This window comes from Phoca vitulina, unplaced genomic scaffold (assembly GCF_004348235.1).
Source record: "Phoca vitulina isolate PV1807 unplaced genomic scaffold, GSC_HSeal_1.0 scaffold78, whole genome shotgun sequence".
Taxonomy (NCBI): Eukaryota; Metazoa; Chordata; class Mammalia; order Carnivora; family Phocidae; genus Phoca; species Phoca vitulina.
In genome coordinates this window covers 451,521-470,051 of record NW_022589781.1, presented here as the reverse complement: position 1 = coordinate 470,051, position 18,531 = coordinate 451,521, and the positions used below count along the sequence as shown (strand labels likewise).

Genomic DNA, 18,531 nt, shown 5'->3' with positions numbered 1-18,531 from the left:
ATTTTTTTTTTTTTTTTCCAGAGTTCAGCATGAATACTTTTATATAACTGAAGGAAATTAAGCCACATGTTGAAGATGAACTGTTGAGAAAATAGTGCATTTTAAAAAGGAGATTCCTATAATCAATTGACCATTCCATTCACATTAAAGCACTCATAATTGAAGTTTTTTTTTTTTTTTTTAGATTTTATTTATTTATTTGACAGAGAGAGACATAGCGAGAGAGGGAACACAAGCAGGAGGAGTAGGAGAGGGAGAAGCAGGCTTCCCCACGGAGCAGGGAGCCCGATGTGGGGCTCGATCCCAGGGTCCTGGGATCACGACCTGAGCCGAAGGCAGACGCTTAACGACTGAGCCACCCAGGCGCCCCGAAGCATTTTTATTTTATGTACAGTGTGTTGGCATTAAAGTAGGTATCTTGGGTATCTGCAGTTAAGGCAGGTTATCCTGGATGACCAATTCAAGGAAGTTCACTTAATCCAACTTAATGAAGCCTATGTCCTTCGCGTACTGACGGAAACACTGGCGGCACATATTGAGGCCGTATTTCCGGATCAGACCGTGCCGGTTTGAGCGGACGCGGCAAGAACGAGAACCCTGGCCAAATTTCCTCAGATGGCTCCAGTACAGCTGCTGGTGACCCATCTTGTTCTCTCGGATGCAACGAGGCAAAAAGCCCCAGAAGTACATTTTTAAAAGGAAAAATGCAGTTTTACATGTTAAGATGACTAACTTTTCAATTTACCACTAAGAATCAAAACTTTTTCTTTTTTTTTTTGAGCAGCAAAGCAAGGTTTATTGATCGATAGTAAAGTGATAGCACAAAACTCCCAAAGAGCTCCGGAGGGACCCAAGAGGGCCCTAAAAGTTTTGCCCGAATCAAAACTTTTCCTTTGGATAAAAACAATCTTCCTTTGGATAAATATCTTCTGAAAATGTATTTTTTTCTTTGAAGATTTTATTTATTTATTTGACAGAGAGAGACACAGCGAGAGAGGGAACACAAGCAGCGGGAGTGGGAGAGGGAGAGGCAGGCTTCCCGCTGAGCAGGGAGCCCGATGCGGGGCTTCTGCGGTCCTGGGATCATGACCTGAGCCGAAGGCAGACGCTTAATGACTGAGCCACCCAGGCACCCCTGAAAATGTATTAAACTACTTCCTATCTCCTTAAACAGGAATAAATTACACCTAGTGCTGTCTGTTGATGACTCAGGAGTTATAACTACATACCTAAGAACTGTCTATGTCCTAATACTGTGATGGAAAGTTTATCTTCGTATCAGTGGCCCCTGACTGCTATGCTTTTTTTATAATTCTTGTGTCTATTTTTCCTGGTTGCTGTCTTCTTCCTATCAGGCTGTTTTCTGTTCCAGTCCTGGTTAAGGTAAGAAAGCAGAGAACCAACGGTTTCTAAATTAAGTATCTGAGGAAAAAAACGGCTTTATAGTGTCATTTTCATTACTCAGATATTTCAGATAATCAAAGTTACTGAAAATATAACCTCTAGATAAATAAGGTGTTAACTGGGGGCACCTGGGTGCGCAGTCGGTTAAGCATCCAACTCGGTTTCGGCTCAGGTCGTGATCTCGGGGTCGTGAGATTGAGCCCTGCGTCGGGCTCTGTGCTTAGCAGGGAGTCTGCTGGGGATTCTCTCTCCCTCTCCCTCTGCCTCTCTCCCAGCTTTTGCTTTCTCTCTCACCCTCTCGCTCAAATAAATAAAATCTTTTAAAAAATAATAATAAGGTGTTAACTGTAATGCTGTTGAATTCACAGTCATGACAAAAAATCCCATCAAAATAAATAGTGTATTCAGCAGCATTCCCACCCACCCCCTGGAAATAATTAATAAGCCGTCTGGGAGCCAGAGCCAATATGGATGTCTCCATAAGGCCTACCACATAGCACAGGTGACAGCCAGGATATGGAGCATAATGTTCTAGAAGCTCAAGGGAAACAACAGCAAAGAATGTTTCCTTTTGGGAGGGGAGAGCTACGGTGGAGCTTGCTCAAAACCTCAGTGTAACCAGGACAAGAGGAATGTTGCCACCAGATGGAAGCAGCAGCCCCCTGCCCCCCAAACTCCTAGTACGAATACCTGCTCACACAAGCAGGTTTGAACAACTGCCGTAAGAAGTGGGGGTCTGGGGGCGCCTGGGTGGTTCAGTCGGTTAAGCGTCTGACTCGATTTCGGCTCAGGTCACGATCTCAGGGTCGTGAGATCAAGTGCTGCGTCAGGCTCTGCGCTCAGTCTGCTTGAAATTCTCTTTCCCTCTCCCTCTGCCCTTCCCCCTGCTCGTGCGCTCTCTTTCTCTAAAAATAAATAAAATCTTAAAAAAAAAAAAAAAGGGGGAAGTGGAGATCCATAGGCAGTGGGACACGTGATCTAGAACAGATATTCCATAAGGCAAAAGCATCAGGACCGGGGCTGCACAGGAATAAAGTACACCGTATCCTCGAACTTCACCTTTTCTTTTCTTGTTCTTCCTTCTCTATTTTGTGGGATGCAACATATGTTGAAAAGAGATGGCAACACCTATTTAGGAGCTTGACAAATTCTACCATGGCGTCCTCTTTAGACATGTTTCCCAGGGCCGCCCATTCTCTCCTGGAAGGAATAACAAGAAAAGTCATTACTGTCTCTTCCTAAGAGAGTAAGAATGTGATTTAATTTAAGCCTAAACGTGAAAAATTCTCAACGACAACTAAAATGCAGAATGATTCTACCATAAGCAAAAAGCTCAAAACTCAAGTTTCAACCAGTAGGCATTATCGATGTATTAAATTATGTGTGCCACACACAATCCACACCTACTGCTGTAAACTACAGTTCAGCTGCACTCCTGGTAACTTCCATACAAGCAAAGGGGTATCTGAGTCTGACTTTCCTTTCGTCACATTTTAGTCTTAACTGAATACAGTTCTCAGGGCACTGTTTTCTGTCACCACTCTGTGTATGTCCCAGTAAGGAAAGCAATGATTGTGTATTTTAAGTGGCTGCTTTTAATGTTATTTAGGAAGAATCAAATGAAGTTGTACTTGTCTTATGTTCATAATCAGATTAGTAAACTTCTTCCATATTATTTATCCATAAACCTCTCCAAGCCAAAAACAGATACACATCTGAAGACTCCAGAAGCTGCAAGCAAAAATGGCTGTTTCAGTCTTCCTCTAAGCTAAGGAACCAGCCGTTTGCATCTTAACCGATTCACTCTGCGCTCTTCTCAACACTACTCTAAGGTCATTATACAACAAAACACGGTTACCTCCTGTCATTCCCCAACACATCAAAGAATCCAACCTCAGGACAAGTGTCTGGATTATATGGACCCATAAGAACCTGCTTATGCAGTGCCACAAGCTTCAGTTTTTCCTCATAAGTTGGATGAAAGGCTTTGCCATCTTTTTCTGCAAGATAAAGAAACATGAAAACAATTAGAATTGGCAAAAAAAACGTATTTTCGGTGTTCTACGTTGAAGGTCCACTGTAAGGGATGCCACACACGGCCTGTGATGGATACAAATCTTATGGTGGCATTTGTATTTCAAATACAAAATTTTAACAGTCGGAGCCTAAGACAGAAATCCTTTATGCAGAGATTTTTTCCATGAAGCCGAGTACCAATATTTATGTTCAAACTTCTGCAGAGAAACCCATCTGTCAAGCTAACAGTCAGACACACAAACTGTTCTGCTGGACATCTTCTACCCATATCAAAAGTTGTGTAACAATCATTTTTTAAAAGTTTAAAAAATAATTTTGCATCAGTCACCTTTCAGATGATCACGCGTAAGAGGTTATGCATACCTTGAAAGGCTATAGTCAAACGCATCGGTCCCACTGAGGCAGTGTGATGTGGTAAAGGGGCTCTGAAATGAGAGGTAAATCTCCTCTCAGACCTTTCCTAGCTGTCAGACACTGAACCTCTCTGTTCATCAAGGAAGTAAGGAGTCCACTGCTCCTTCAGAGGTAACGGGATAGTATCGATGATAGCTATCAGATCCTTTCCCCTCCTTCAGAGCATGGTTGGCTCTGGCAGGCCTCAACGGGCAATGAAGAGTGAAGCCAGTTTTGACCTGTGAAGACTTGGCTACCACCACCATTCAAAGCCGTATGAAAGTGGGTGCTGGTAAATATGGGAAATCCTTAGAGAACAGTTCTGCTTCTCTGATAAATGGTAGCATTGATTACTGACTGGTTCTAACAAAAGAGACTACCACTTAAAAAAAGGTAGAAAGGAGTATATACTGCCTACGTATTTTATCCATGCACATAGTAGTCACCAAAATAAAATCACTGCTGAGACAAGAATGTGGGTTAAAGGTTATGAACAGGAAACTCTAAGGAGAAAAAAAATAGAAGTTGCCAATGAGCATCCCAAGATCCTTGACCTCACCAGTCAAGGAAATGCGAAGTTTTCATTAGATACCAAAGCCTCTGGCGTCATATAGGTCAAACAAGTCAGGTAACATCAAGAGTTGGTAAGAATGGAACAAAGAGGTATCCACTCTCCTATACTAATGTTGAAAGTATACACTGTTATCTTGGAAGACAATTCAGCAATTTATTTCAAAGGTAAAAATGTGCACACCCCATGACCCCGTCATTCCAATTCTTGTGGCCCATCCGTGATACTGGGGGATACAGCTGTTTTCTTGTTACCGTAAACAATTTACAAGTTCCTCAATAGAGACTGCTAAATAATGTGATATATTCACACTGTGGTATAAATGAAGCATTTATAGGAAACACTAAGTGCCAAAGCAAGCTGCAGAAAACGATATAGAATCGCAGCACACAATCTATCCCATCCATTCAAGCACTCCCCCAACCACATGCTTTAACATCTCTTAAATCAGATTCGGTTTTACAATCCAGTATTCTACAGTTACAAGAGTGCTTTTTCTTTCTAAATAATAGCATGTAAGATAACAGTGAGTCTTAGAATTGACAAAACACAGCACGTAAACACACCCACATGCATATTCTCCAGGTACCCTTACATGAAGGTAGATGCAAATAACAAAATCCAGGAGTCACAAGACAGGAGACCCAAGGAGTCTCTCAGAGAACTGAAGCCTTCCTTGTGACATCCAAACTTTCCAAGGAAAAGGTGTGGAAGGACAAACCCAACTGTTAAGAGGGACTGCCTCTAGGGAAAGAACCGGCAAAACTAGTGGATGAGGACTGAAGGAGAGTTTCCCATTTATATATGCTTGTTTATATATGAATTTTTTTTTCTGCAAGAACAAACTCATGCAATACTTGGAAAAAATAAACATGAGGAAAAAACCAAACTGTGGCACTGACCTTATTTAAAAAATCGGAACAATTCAGCAACCTGTGGACCTGCCATCGGTCTCTGCTACTGAGCAAACAGTATCACTAGACAATTAGTAACAAGAGCAGTAACTTCCTCTAAAGCTTTTCCAACAGGATTATCATAGTTCTGTATTTACTAACGAAAAGGTAACTCTCACTTCAAAATCGTACTCTTAGAATGCGATTTCAATTAATGACTGACATTATAGGAAACATTTTTATATTCATACTTTCAACTTACTACATATTGAGCCCGAGTGTAAATTCATTGCCGTCATGTAATAACTTACAAATTATTGAGGTTCAATTACAAATTTATAACATGGCAATACAGTAATCAGCTATAGCCAGGTGTGTATTTCAGGTATATATTTACTGCAAAGTATAACAGTTACACTGAGATAAAGAAAATATTTTATTTTTTGAAGATTTTATTTGAGAGAGAGAGGGAGAGCACAAACAGGGCAGAGGGAGAGGGAGAAGCAGACTCCCCACTGAGTGGGGAGCCTGACAGAGGGCTGGAACCCAGGACCCCGAGACCATGACCTGAGCCAAAGGCAGACACCCAACTGAAAAGATTATTTTAGAGCTCGCTTCTGACTTAGAAGAAAACAGATCAAAAGGTAATGAAGTAGACTTATTTCAACTCCTTAGGCTGGGCCAGGAGTTGAGTTAAATTCCATCACAGTAATCAAGATAAAGCAATATGGACTGGAGTTTACAAAACCAAAATATACCTTTGTACTGTCTTTCATGGAAAAACCAACAAGCTCAAAAGAGTTGCTATTTCATTCTCTTCCCAATGAAATCTCTCTGAAATACAACCCTGAAAAATTATCTTGGCAAGAAAAATGGTGTTATGCCTACTTATGTTGTATTATTTAAATTTTAAAAAATCTCACTATTCAACAATAACACAACACTTAAATTACAGTAATCCAGGGAACAGAATATACAGCTGTTAGACAATTATAAGGGATATACAGCATTTCAGAGAACAGGTTTACGATGTACTAACTAAAGTAAGTAGAATGAAAAATTATATATGATGTTTAGAATTACTTAAAAATGCCTACAATGCGGCCAGATACTACAGAGAATGTAGAAAGATAAAATTTTAAGAATTTGGGTGAGTGATTATACATACTATAGATCTTCCTTTTAAAAAATTACAGTTAATGGGGCACCTGGGTGGCTCAGTCGGTTGAGTGTCTGACTCCTGATTTCGGCTCAGGTCATGATCTCAGGGTCGAGGGATCAAGCCCCACGTCAGCTTGTGCTGGGCGTGGAGCCTGCTTTAGAGTCTCTCTTTCCCTCTCCCCATTCCCCTGGTACCCACACTCACTCTCTCTCTCTGCCCCCACACTCTCTTTCTCTAAATAAATAAATTAATTTAAAATTACAGTTAAGATTTTTCTTACAAAATTAGCTACTTAAAACCCTATTCTCAGATGTTAGATTGTTAAAATGTGTGAAACAATAGTGGCTACTTTGGGCTACCATTTACCAAAAAGCCTTTCTTTAATTTTGAAGATGCGCATAACCACCCTTAACCATCTACCTTTATTTTGTACAAATTAACCACCAGAAGTTTTCTTGTGTTAATTATGTCACAGATAGGGGCGCCTGGGTGGCTCAGTCGTTAAGCGTCTGCCTTCGGCTCAGGTCATGATCCCAGGGTCCTGGGATCGAGCCCCGCATCGGGCTCCCTGCTCCATGGGAAGCCTGCTTCTCCCTCTCCCACTCCCCCTGCTTGTGTTCTCTCTCTCGCTGTCTCTCTCTCCCTGTCAAATAAATAAAATAAAATTAAAAAAAAAAAAAAAATTATGTCACAGATAATCATTAGAAACATAGCTTAGGGGCACCTGGCTGGCTCACTCAGTGGAGCACGGGACTCTTAATCTCAGGGTGTGAGTTTGATCCCACGTTGGGTACGGAGATTACTTAAAAAAAAAAAAAAAAAATTAAAAACTAAAAAAGAAAAAGGAAACATAGCCCAGAACAAGTTCTTCTCACTTTCACCAACTTGTGATGATTTGAAGAACAGTTCCAACTTCTGATCTATTAGTTGAAATAGAATTAAGGTTTTTCTTTTAAGATTTTATTTATTCATTTATTTGAGAGAGAGGGACAGAATCCCAAGCAGACTCCTGCTGAGCATGGAGCCTGACGTGGGCTCGATCTCAGGACCCTGTGATCATGACCTGAGCCGAACCCAAGGGTCAGACACTCAACCGACTGAGCCATCCAGGCGCCGCAGAAGGTTTTTGTTTTTTGAAACAACCAAAAAGGAACTATTCTAACTACATCGTTTTATCTTGAGCCTTATAAAAAGAAATTATGTGCTGGTGACTCAAGAAAGCTGTAGTGAGCCTGAGAAATAGGAGGGGCAGAGCACATGGCACAAGTTTCTTGCTTTATTCAGTCAGTATTCCTGGGATTTTGTTTTATTTTTTCCTTGGGGGGGGGGGGAGCCGAATTCTGTGAAAGTAGTTGCTTTGACCTAAGTAAATGTAAATAAAGATAAAATCAGATAGAAACCCCACTCACTGGAAGACCAAACACTTTCCTGATAAGTCATGTAATACAGGAATTTTCAAACCTACACACACAAATTTTACTTGCTGCAGGGAGAGGATTTGAAACTAAAAGGTCTAATGGATAAGGGGGAACTTTTTAGCCTATGACTACACCAGTTATTTTAATGGAGGGAGGGCCCATTTCTTATCAGGTAACGAATTTACTTCATTTCGAACACAGAACACTCAGTAGTATGAACTAGGAGCGGGGAAGAAGGGATTGGTGAGTAAACAAGGAAACTACTCATTAATCAGCAAAGTGAAAAAGTGACCCCCAGCCTAAAAAAGTGACTCATCAGGGTGAGTTTCAGGATTTCTGAATGCCATTTTAACATCTGCCCTTTTTATGCCTGACAGAATTAAGAATATACTGCCAATCCATAAAGAATTTTTCAAAAGAGGAATATGTTTTGGGGCACCTGGCTGTCTCAGTCAGTAGAGCATGGACTCCTGATCTCATGGTTGTGAGATGGGAGCCTCACGTTGGGTGCAGAGATTACTTAAAAATAAAATCTTTAGGGGCGCCTGGGTGGCTCAGTCGGTGAAGCATCTACCTTCAGCTCAGGTCATGATCCCAGGGTCCTGGGATTGAGCCCCATGTCAGGCTCCCTGCTCAGCGGGAAGCCTGCTTCTCTCTCTCCCACTCCCCCTGCTTGTGTTCCCTCTCTGGCTGTCTCTCTGTCAAATAAATAAATAAAATCTTTTTAAAAAATAAATAAATAAAAATAAATCTTTAGGGGTGCCTGGGTGGCTCAGTTGGTTGGGCGTCTGCCTTCAGCTCGGGTCATGATCCCAGCATCCTGGGATGAAGCCTCGCATCAGGCTCTCTGCTCAGCGGGGAGTCTGCTTCTCCCTCTGTCTCTGCCTCTATCTCTCATGAATAAAGAAATAAAATCTTTAAAATAATAAAATCTTAAAAAAAAAAAAGAGGAATACGTTTTAAGTGTTAGTTCTGGTCAAGCAGTCAAATCTGTTCACCACCATGAACCCCAGCACTAAGCACCATGCTTGGTTCACCGGTACCACCAAAACCACGCCCAACACATCTCACTAAAGAAAACATTAACTTTATAGGTTAATTTCTGTGGGAATTAGCAAAACAGTACATCCATTCTTATGAATTGTACTGGCATTTCCGCAGAATCATTTACACACTTGTCAGTTTTAAGAACTGTTCTATGGGGGCGCCTGGGTGGCTCAGTTGGTTAAGCATCTGCCTTCAGCTCAGGTCATGATCCAGGATCCTGGGACTGAGCCCCACATTGGGCTCCCTGCTCATCAGGGAGCCGGCTTCTCCCTCTGCTGCTCCTCCTGCTTGTGCTCTCTCAAGCTCTCTGTCAAATAAATAAGTAAATAAAATCTTAAAAAAAAAAAAAGAACTGTTCTATAATTTTTTCTTTAAACTCTATTATTCGATCTTCAAATTAATCATCATTATTCAGGTTGGGGACAAAATTTATCTAAAACAAAAACAAAAAAACACAACAAAACAAAGAAAAGGAAACACATCAAACTGTTAATAGTAATAGTTATTTCTGAAAGACTAGATTACAGACTTTTCTTTATTCATTTTTTATTTTCCCAAATTTTCTTCAATATGCGTATATACTTTCATATTAAATACATATACACTTTTTTTCAACAAACATTTTTTTTAAAAGTCAAGACAACTTGGGCGCCTGGGTGGCTCAGTGAGTTAAGCGTCTGCCTTTGGCTCAGGTCATGATCCCAGGGTCCTGGGATCGAGTCCCGCATCGGGCTCCCTGCTCAACAGGAGTCTGCTTCGCCCTCTGCCCCCCTCCCCTCATGCTTGCACGCATGCATGCGTGTTTTCTCTCTTTCTCTCTCTCTCTCATGCATGCGTGGAAAAACAAATAAAATCTTAAAAAAAAAAGTCAAGACAACTTATCTTTCAGACTTTGGGACAAGGTTAACAAATCAATTATTCTCCTGAGGAATATACAAAACACAGGAGGATGTGCAAATAATCCCAACCACCCTTAGTACAGGACAGCACACACTGTGCTGATGTTCTCAACTTAAAACGCAGAAAATGAAAACCCTTCACAATCTACACCACTAGGCAGACTATTAGTATTATAATAAAAAAAGTTACTTCTCTTTTACTCTTCAGATACCTCTGGTTCATACATCCCAGGATTTGTTTTGTTTAGTTTTCTGAGTTAGATGGGAATCATTTTCTTCTAAATTACTTTTGGATGTATGGGCATTAAATACGCTTAACAGGAAAGTTATAACTATCATTAACTACACAGAAAAAGCGGTGCCGAAACTAAAAAATCTTTAACTAGGACCACATTCCTACAGGAAAGTTCTATTTCAGGCCTGCCAGAAAGGGATAGACAGGCATCAACCTAGGTTCCTGCACTCACAGTTTAATGATTACAAAGTTATACTCAATTTTGGAATTCTGCTTTCTACGGCAACCAAAAGGACAAATGTAAATTATGCTTAGAAGAAGCTGCAGAGCTATTTTTCAGGTACCCATGTGTACAAACACAGCAACGAGAAGCAGACAGTGACCACTTCTACCACCTAAGGGAAGCGTTGACGGCAAAGCAAGTCATTTTCGTTTGAGTGGGCTGAATGAGATCACTTGTTGGCATCGCTCCAGCAACAATTATTAAAAAAAAGTTTATTTTCTATAAAACCAAAGACCGATAAAAGCCAGGTTAAAGGAGACAGACTAAAGCAGGGGTTGGCAAACTGGACCAGCTCTGCCCACAGCTGTTTCTGAAAGATCTGTGAGCAAAGAATGGCTTTATTTTTTTATTTTTTTAGAGTGGGGAGGGGCAGAGGGAGGAAGAGAGAGAATTTTAAGCAGGCTCCACTGGTCCCAGTGCAGAGCCCAATGTGGGGCTCTAACTCACAACTCTGAGATCATCACCTGAGCCGGAATCAAGAGTCTGATGCTTAACCAACTGAGCCACCCAATCACCCCTAAAGATTTTATTTTTAAGTCATCTCTACACCCAATGTGGGGCTTGAACTCACGAGACCAAGAGCTGCATGTTCCACCTACTGAGCCGGCCAGGCGCCCCTGAATTTTATGTTTTCTAAGGGTTGTAAAACAACAACAAAAAGCAAAACTGAACAAACAAAAAAGAATGAACATGAACATAGACCGTATATGGCTATTAAAACCTAAAATACTATCTGGTCCTTTTAGGAAAAGTTTGCTGACTCTTAACTAGAAGAAGAAGTATTTTTACTGTTTTGTTTTTTTTTTTTTTAGATTTTATTTATTTATTTGAGAGAGAGAGAGCATGAGAGGCGGGAGGGTCAGAGGGAGAAGCAGACTCCCCGCTGAGCAGGGAGCCCGATGCGGGACTCGATGTGGGACTTGATCCCGGGACTCCAGGATCATGTCCTGAACTGAAGGTAGTTGGTTAAGAAGGCTGTGGCTTAACCAACTGAGCCACCCAGGCGCCCGATTTTTAGATATTTTAAAAAATCAAATATAATTAAAAGGATAGAAAACATAAACTTCTAGCTAACCATGATGGATTAAACACGCATGATCCTCAATGAGACCTCAATGAAAAGGAATATGGAAGGCAATTTAGAGAACCCTGGGAAGGTTCAGGAAGTGAAGGCTCTGGGTTCTTTAAAAGCTGGAGTTTAGATGGAGATAAGAATGCTGGTTGAAACTCTTAAGCGGCAGGTACCCCTCCCTCCTACTGTGTGGCAAGCCCAAGCACGCAGATGGCTACCTCACCCCTACCACAGCAGAGGCTGATGTTTACTAGAGAACATGAACTCACAGATGCTCCAGATGGGAGGACACCAGGCTGGGAGTGAACTGCAGGACTAAAAACAGAGAAACAGAAGTTTCCCTAGTAAATGGTAAACAACTCCAGCCACCCTCCCTTCTCCTGCCTGGTTCCTAAATGCTGACAACTAAGTTCATACATCCCAGGAAGGAGAGGGGAGTATTTGCAGGGGAAACTGGCCCCAAAGAAAAAACCTACAGTTACTGATTTGAAAGATACTAACGTTTGAGGGTTCCCCTATGAAACCTCTGCCTCTTCACCCAACAGTAAAGGCTTCTGCTCAAGGTTACAATTAGCTGCTCAGTGCCTTACCGTTTTTTTGAATGAATATCCAAGTATTACCCGACATTCAAGAAAGCTTCCAACATGGGAAAAAAGTCTAAAAGAAAAATTTAAAGATTTTATTTATTTGAGAGAGTGAGAGAGACCGCATGTGCAAGCGCAGGAGGGGCAGAAGGAGAGAGAATTTCAAGCAGACCTCACGCTGAGTGTGGAGCCTGATTCGGGGCTGAATTCCACGACCCTGAGATCATGACCCGAGCAAAAACTAAGAGTCAGACGCCCAACCTACTGAGCCACCCAGGCCCCCCCAAAAGAAAATTTTAAAATAAAACAAAACTAAATTTGTATTTAATATCCTCAGAGACATAAGCTGATGTGTCCATTAAGCAAAACAAGGTACCAGAAAGAAAGACAATTTAGACAGTAAAAACTCTTGGAAATGAAAAATGTAAAAATAAATTTTTAAAAATCTTTCACAGGTTGGAAAATAGAGTTGAGACTATCTCCTAAAAGACAAAGATGGAAAAGATAACAGAATTAGAAGTTCAAGCCAGAAGATCCAATACCTAGTATTAACAGTATCAGAGTGTGAAGAGAGGAAAAAAAGAGGGGAATTTATGATGAAATAATACAAGAAAATTTCCCAGAAATGAAGGATGCAGTTTAGACACTAAAAGGACTATCAAACGATGAACATAATCATTCAAAAACTTACATAAACTGAAAGGTAATAACAGAAATTCCTGGACACTGGAGATAAGAAAAATTCTAAAAACTTCTAGGAAGAAAAACAGGTGACATACACAGGACCGGGAATAAGAAAGACTACAGACATCTTAAGAGTATGAAGACTGAAAGCTAGAAAACAATGGACTAATACCCTGAAATTCTGGGGAGACCCATTTTGAACTTTTGACCTCCAGAACTATAAGACAGTATGTGCTGTTTTAAGCCACTAAATTTGTGGTGACTTGTTACACTGATATTAGGAAACGAATGCAATCCACAAAACACATTTTCCCAAGCAACTAAACATATAAATGGCTTCTAAATTATGTTCTTATTAAGTTCATTAGTACTTAACTTTACAGTTCTAATAAGGCAGCATAATTGGATAATAGTATTATAATCACAGTTACCAAGCCCAAAGCTCTGAAAGAGTAACATTAAGTCCCCACCTGAAATTAATTATACAAAGGATTATTAGTCTCACACCAGAAATCTTATTTTTCTCTTCTCTCTGGAGATGAAGGTAGAGGATGTAACAAAGTATTTCAACGTCCCTTCTAGCCTTTATTTCATGAAATGAAACTGTACAATCTATGAGTTGGAGAGGATATTCACCATCAGTGACTGAATTGCATAACCAAAGTTCAAATCCCCTCTGCAGATCCACTTGGCCTACAGCAATCTGTTACTGGACACACAGTATAAAAAAGATGCATATGACAACATCAGTAACCTAATGTATGAGAGAGGGAAAAGTACAGTTTCTGTATGCTGTGGAAGTTACCAGTTTAACCTAATATAACTATAAACTATTCTACATAAGCCTCATGGTAACCAGAAAGAAAAAACCTGTAGCAGAGACAAAAAAGATTAAGAAAGAGGAAGCCTACCCACCTTGCAATTGCTACCTCATGCTTGAGCAGGTCCAGGGATGGGAACTCAGTGTCCCAGAGCATTCTATTCCATCCTCTGCATGGCTGTGATTTTTAGTTCTTTATTCTGACTTCACGTCTCACATTTCCATCCACAGTGTCTATTTCCGGTCCTCAGCATTAAGTAAAACACATTTAACCGATAAGACCTCAAAAGCCACAAAATACCTGTCATGGTTGCCCCAAGTTCTATACTCTCTGGGCTGAACATCCATAGCTCATTCCCTCGCCCCTCCCGAAGACCTGCATTTACATCCCCACTCTGCTATGTACATAATAGGGACTACTTATTTAACCAATAAAATGGAGGTTACCTTCCCCTTAAGGTTCTTGTGAGGGTTAGAAAAGTCCTGGTAGAGCGCCCGCACCAAGCACGGAGCAGCCATCATGGTAATGACAGCAGGGATCCGAAGTCCCACACCCGGACAAGTTGCTCTCTACTAGACCAGCTCCATTTGTCTTTAACCCCACAGGATGATGCCTCAAACTAAAAGCATTATCCAGGGATTGTCTGATCTGTGCAGAGGAGAGCAGGACCATCTCTCTCCTCCCTCATCTTAGACACGGTATTTCCGCCAAACCAGCCTAAGACCAAATGTGTTTTCTTCCGCAGCCCGAGCACACTGCTGACTCCCAAATAATATACTTTGAGTAAAATCCATCTTTTAGAAATACTAAAATTAAAATCACATCTCCTCTATGTTGGATTGAGAAAAACGTGACTGATAAATTCTTCTATTACTTGTAAGAAAGTATAACACGATGCAGTATTTCTGAGTCAATGACTATGAAACACTCTGGCCTAGCATGTACTAAGTGCTTAATAAAAGCTGACTTCTCCCAATTAATTCAACAAACCCGTAATAAATTCTCGGTAATCTTTCCTCTTTAACAACACAAGCAGCCACAGAATATCAACTGCCCCCAGGCACTCGGCTAAGAATTTATATATATAATTCCCTGTAACTCTCACAACAACCCCTGAGTAAAGGAAGGCACGGAATTAAAGAAACTGAGTGGCAGAACTAGGAAAAGGACCCGAGACAGTGTTGACTACCGAGCTCAACTTCCTAAATACTGAGCCAGAGTAGACCTCATTTAGTGAACAGAGGAAAGTACCACAGTCCTCCCTTATCCACGAGGGATACATTCCAAGGCCTACCGTGGATGCCTGAAACTGTGAATAGTACCAAACCCTATATATAAAGTATGCTTTTTCCTATATGTATATATCTATGATAAAGCTTAATTTATAAAACTAGGCACAGTAAGACAATAACAACAAGAATAATTAATACCCTGTAATAAAAGGTAAGTGAACGTGGTCTCTCTTAAGATATCTTACTGTCCTGTCCTCACCCTTACGACGGCAGGAGATGATAAAATGCTTACATGATGGACAAGATGATGTGAGATGAAGGACGCCGGAGGATGACGCGGCGCTAGGCTACTATTGACCTTCCGCCGCCCCGTCAGGGGAGGATCACCTGCTTCCTGAATGCAGCTGACCACCAGGGAGAGCTAAACCGCGGATAAGGGGGAAACTACTATAAACATTATCTCCTTCTGGGTGTTGGTTACCAGAGTATGTACACTTTGTGGAAGTTCATCATGCTATACACCTATCACCTGTGTACTTTTCTGAATGTGTATTAAACAAACAGGAGGCCTCCGGCGAATGTTAAAATCACTTACATTAAACACACACACAAATATATACACACGTGTATAACCATATCCTCGAATCCAGTCTTCATATGAAAACTTTAGTTCAGCTCAAATTTAATATGAACTAGCAAATTAAAAAATCAGATGCTTGAGAGGTATTACTATTCTTTTTTTTTTTTTTTATCTCCCCCACCCCGAGGTATTACTATACTTCGTGGCTGTAATTTCTTCTTTTTCTTGGTTCGGGGTTTTTAAAAAAGGTTTTATTTATTTTAGGAGAGTGAGAGCAAGCACGCAAGCGGCGGGGAGGGAGAGGGACAAGCAGACTCCACACTGGGCACAGGGCCCAACGTGGGGCTCGATCTCATGACCCTGAGATCAAGACCTGAGCTGATATCAAGAGTCTGATGCTTAACTGACTGAGCCACTCAGGTGCCCCTAGTGGTTACAATTTCTTTTTTACAATTGTCTCTTGGGTCTATGCGTCCTCCTATACTATTACACACTTATGTCTTAAGGTAAAGACAATAAAAAAGAAGGAAAAAATAAACTCAAAATTTAACAGATGGTCGATGGTAATAATTAACCTTGAAATTATCTGAGGTCAGACCACTGAAGTCCAGGAGGCACACACTAATTATACATACATATAAATTACAGCTGTACTTTTTTTTTTAAACATTAATGGGGCCATTCCTACATGTTGTTGTAAATGCATATGCCTAAAGGTAACAAAAGGAAACAGAACCATTTCGGCCCATCCGCCTGATGGCCTCTGTGTGACCAGTAACACAGCTGAGTGTACTACTGAGTATAATCACCAGCGCTGCTAGCAGAAACGCATTAACAAGTCCAGAAAGACTCTGAGTCCAAGACTTAAGTTCCTCCAAATTCAACTACAGCTTTTATGTATCATATACTCAAAAATACTCCTCTCTCTCTCTCACACACACACACCCTTTATCTGTCTACTGAAAAGGCCTAGAAATGATGACCAATCCAGCAGCAATGAGCACCCACTCCCATCACCCAGATTATATCTCTTCAAATGCTGTTTCCCACTAACGGGAACCATGTCTCCTTGGACAAATGGCTGATTCCTGCTGAAGCAGGAAATGTATAAGAACAACCTGGAATATCTCATCATACCAGATAGCAAGGAAGCTATGAAAAATTACCAGTCATGTCAAAGGAACTTAAGAGCCAATCTGACAAGGCTCCCACTTGCTAAAGATGGTACTGAGCATCGGTAAGAGCTTAAAAAAAACCAAATACGTTTAAAAGCATTAGTACATAATGACAATAAAAAAACCTGTCACCTGTTAAGGCTGCTAGAGAAACAACTCATTATTTTGAAAATAAAGGGAAAGAAGCATTTTTCCTTTCCTATTTGAATTTATACTCCGCACCAAATAGTGTATGAAGGAAAGTATTCCAGTGAAAGAAAGACAATTGAGTCCGTTTTTCAATCCCCAATGAATTAACACATCCATTTTCAATTTACAAGAGTTAAAAAAAATCATTACACTAGCTAAATGCGGGCCTCCCAAAAGATCTAATATTGTATTATTAGTAGCAGTGGGATTTAGCATGTCAATATTTTGATGAGCACATTTACTTCAGTCTTTTGGAGGCAATTTCCGCCCCATTACGTCCAAAATTTCAAACCTGAGAGCAATATCATGTAGGAATTCAGAGTAGATGGTTCTCTCACACTTCACTCCTCCAGATATCTCAAGAGACTCGATAAAGTGATCATGTGTAAAAAACAATAGGAATCTTTCCATTAGCCCTTAATATTTCCAAGCAAATATATTTTAAAAGTTCCAAAAAGAGGGGGCGCCTGGGTGGCTCAGTCGGTTGAGTGTCTGCCTTCGGCTCAGGTCATGATCTCTGGGTCCTGGGATCAAGCCCCGAATCCAGGCTCCCTGCTCAGCAGGGAGCCTGCCTCTCCCTCTGCCTCTCCCCACCCCCTTCGTGCTCTCTCTCAAATAAATAAATAAATAAAATCTTTTTTTAAAGAATAAAACAAAAAATAAATTAAAAGTTCCAAAATGTGATAAGGCAACAGGGTAGTAATTCTAAGTATCTCGCTCAGAATACCATCAGATAAAGCAGGGTTTCTATTCACTTGTCATCTCCTGTAGTGGGAAGACCTCTTTGGAATCAGAAAATCAACCCTGCCTCTTACTAATAACCGAGGGACCTGGATCAAGTTCCTTTACTAAGAAACCAGAACAACGTCCTCACTAGAAGGTCTGTGGAGGACTACACAGAATAATGCATATTATACATTATATTATTTCAAAGCAGTACCTGACACAGAGTGAACATCGGCTCAACAACTGGGGCTAATTAATACTCTGGAATTTTAAATTAATGCAACCATCTAACAGCTTCATGTGATGAGGAAATAAAATATTAGAAAAGGAAACATTCACCCCCAACGACTCTAAAAGCCAAAATACAACTCCTCAGGTTAGCTCTATCCAAGAAGTATAAAGGCTACAATAAAGCCAACCAATACAGCCCTTACCCAAAGAGCTGAGAATACCCGCTGAAGCTTGCTAAGCTAGAATCGGGCAACTTGGCTCCGCCCTGTAAAAACCTTCAATGGTTCTTCACTGTCACTAACAAAAAGGCTATTTACAATGGCATTCAAGTCCCTCCGCAGAACTGACACCAACGTGCCTTTCCAGCTCTATCACACGGCTTCCTATTTGCCATTTCCCGACACACGCCTTGTCCTTTCAGGGCTCTTGGTCGTCCATTCCCCCTCTCCCCCCGCATCTGCCCCTTCCATCCTTCACACTCTATTGCGACTGTCATTGGGTCTTTAACTCCTCTTTTGGACCCTAAGCTCCTTAACAGCAAAAGGGAACGTACTACTCCTTTACAGTGGTAATCTAACATAAAACTGTATCCATAATAAGGATTCAACAATGTTTGAGATTTATTTATTTAAATCTTATTTAGGTAATTTCTACACCCATTATGGGGCTTGAACTCACAACCCCGAGATCAAGAGCCACACGCTCAGGCGCCTGGGTGGTTCAGTTGGTTAAGCATCTGCGTTCGGATCGGGTCATGATCCCAGGGTCCTGGGATCGAGTCCCGCAACACGCTCCCTGCTCGGTGGGGAGCCTGCTTCTCCCTCTCCCTCTGCCTGCTGATCCCCCTGCTTGTGCGCTCACTCGCTCGCTCTCTCTCAAATAAATAAAATCTTAA

The 18,531-nt window shown here is 41.0% G+C and overlaps 2 protein-coding genes across 2 annotated transcripts in view; both read right to left on the bottom strand.

The window, feature by feature from the left end:
• ACBD3 (acyl-CoA binding domain containing 3) overlaps positions 1-18,531 on the bottom strand; it is a 38,987-nt gene that overhangs the window by 17,627 nt on the left and 2,829 nt on the right. Inside the window, exons 2-3 of the mRNA XM_032393926.1 lie at positions 3,263-3,404; positions 2,464-2,604 (exon numbers count right to left, since the gene is read on the bottom strand). Coding sequence (XP_032249817.1) covers positions 2,464-2,604; positions 3,263-3,404 — 283 coding nt within the window. The remainder of the gene's footprint in view (positions 1-2,463; positions 2,605-3,262; positions 3,405-18,531) is intronic.
• On the bottom strand, positions 371-899 carry LOC116625418 (40S ribosomal protein S29-like). The gene has a single exon (XM_032393927.1). The coding sequence runs from the start codon at positions 688-690 to the stop codon at positions 475-477; it is 216 nt and encodes a 71-aa protein (XP_032249818.1). The 5' UTR covers positions 691-899; the 3' UTR covers positions 371-474.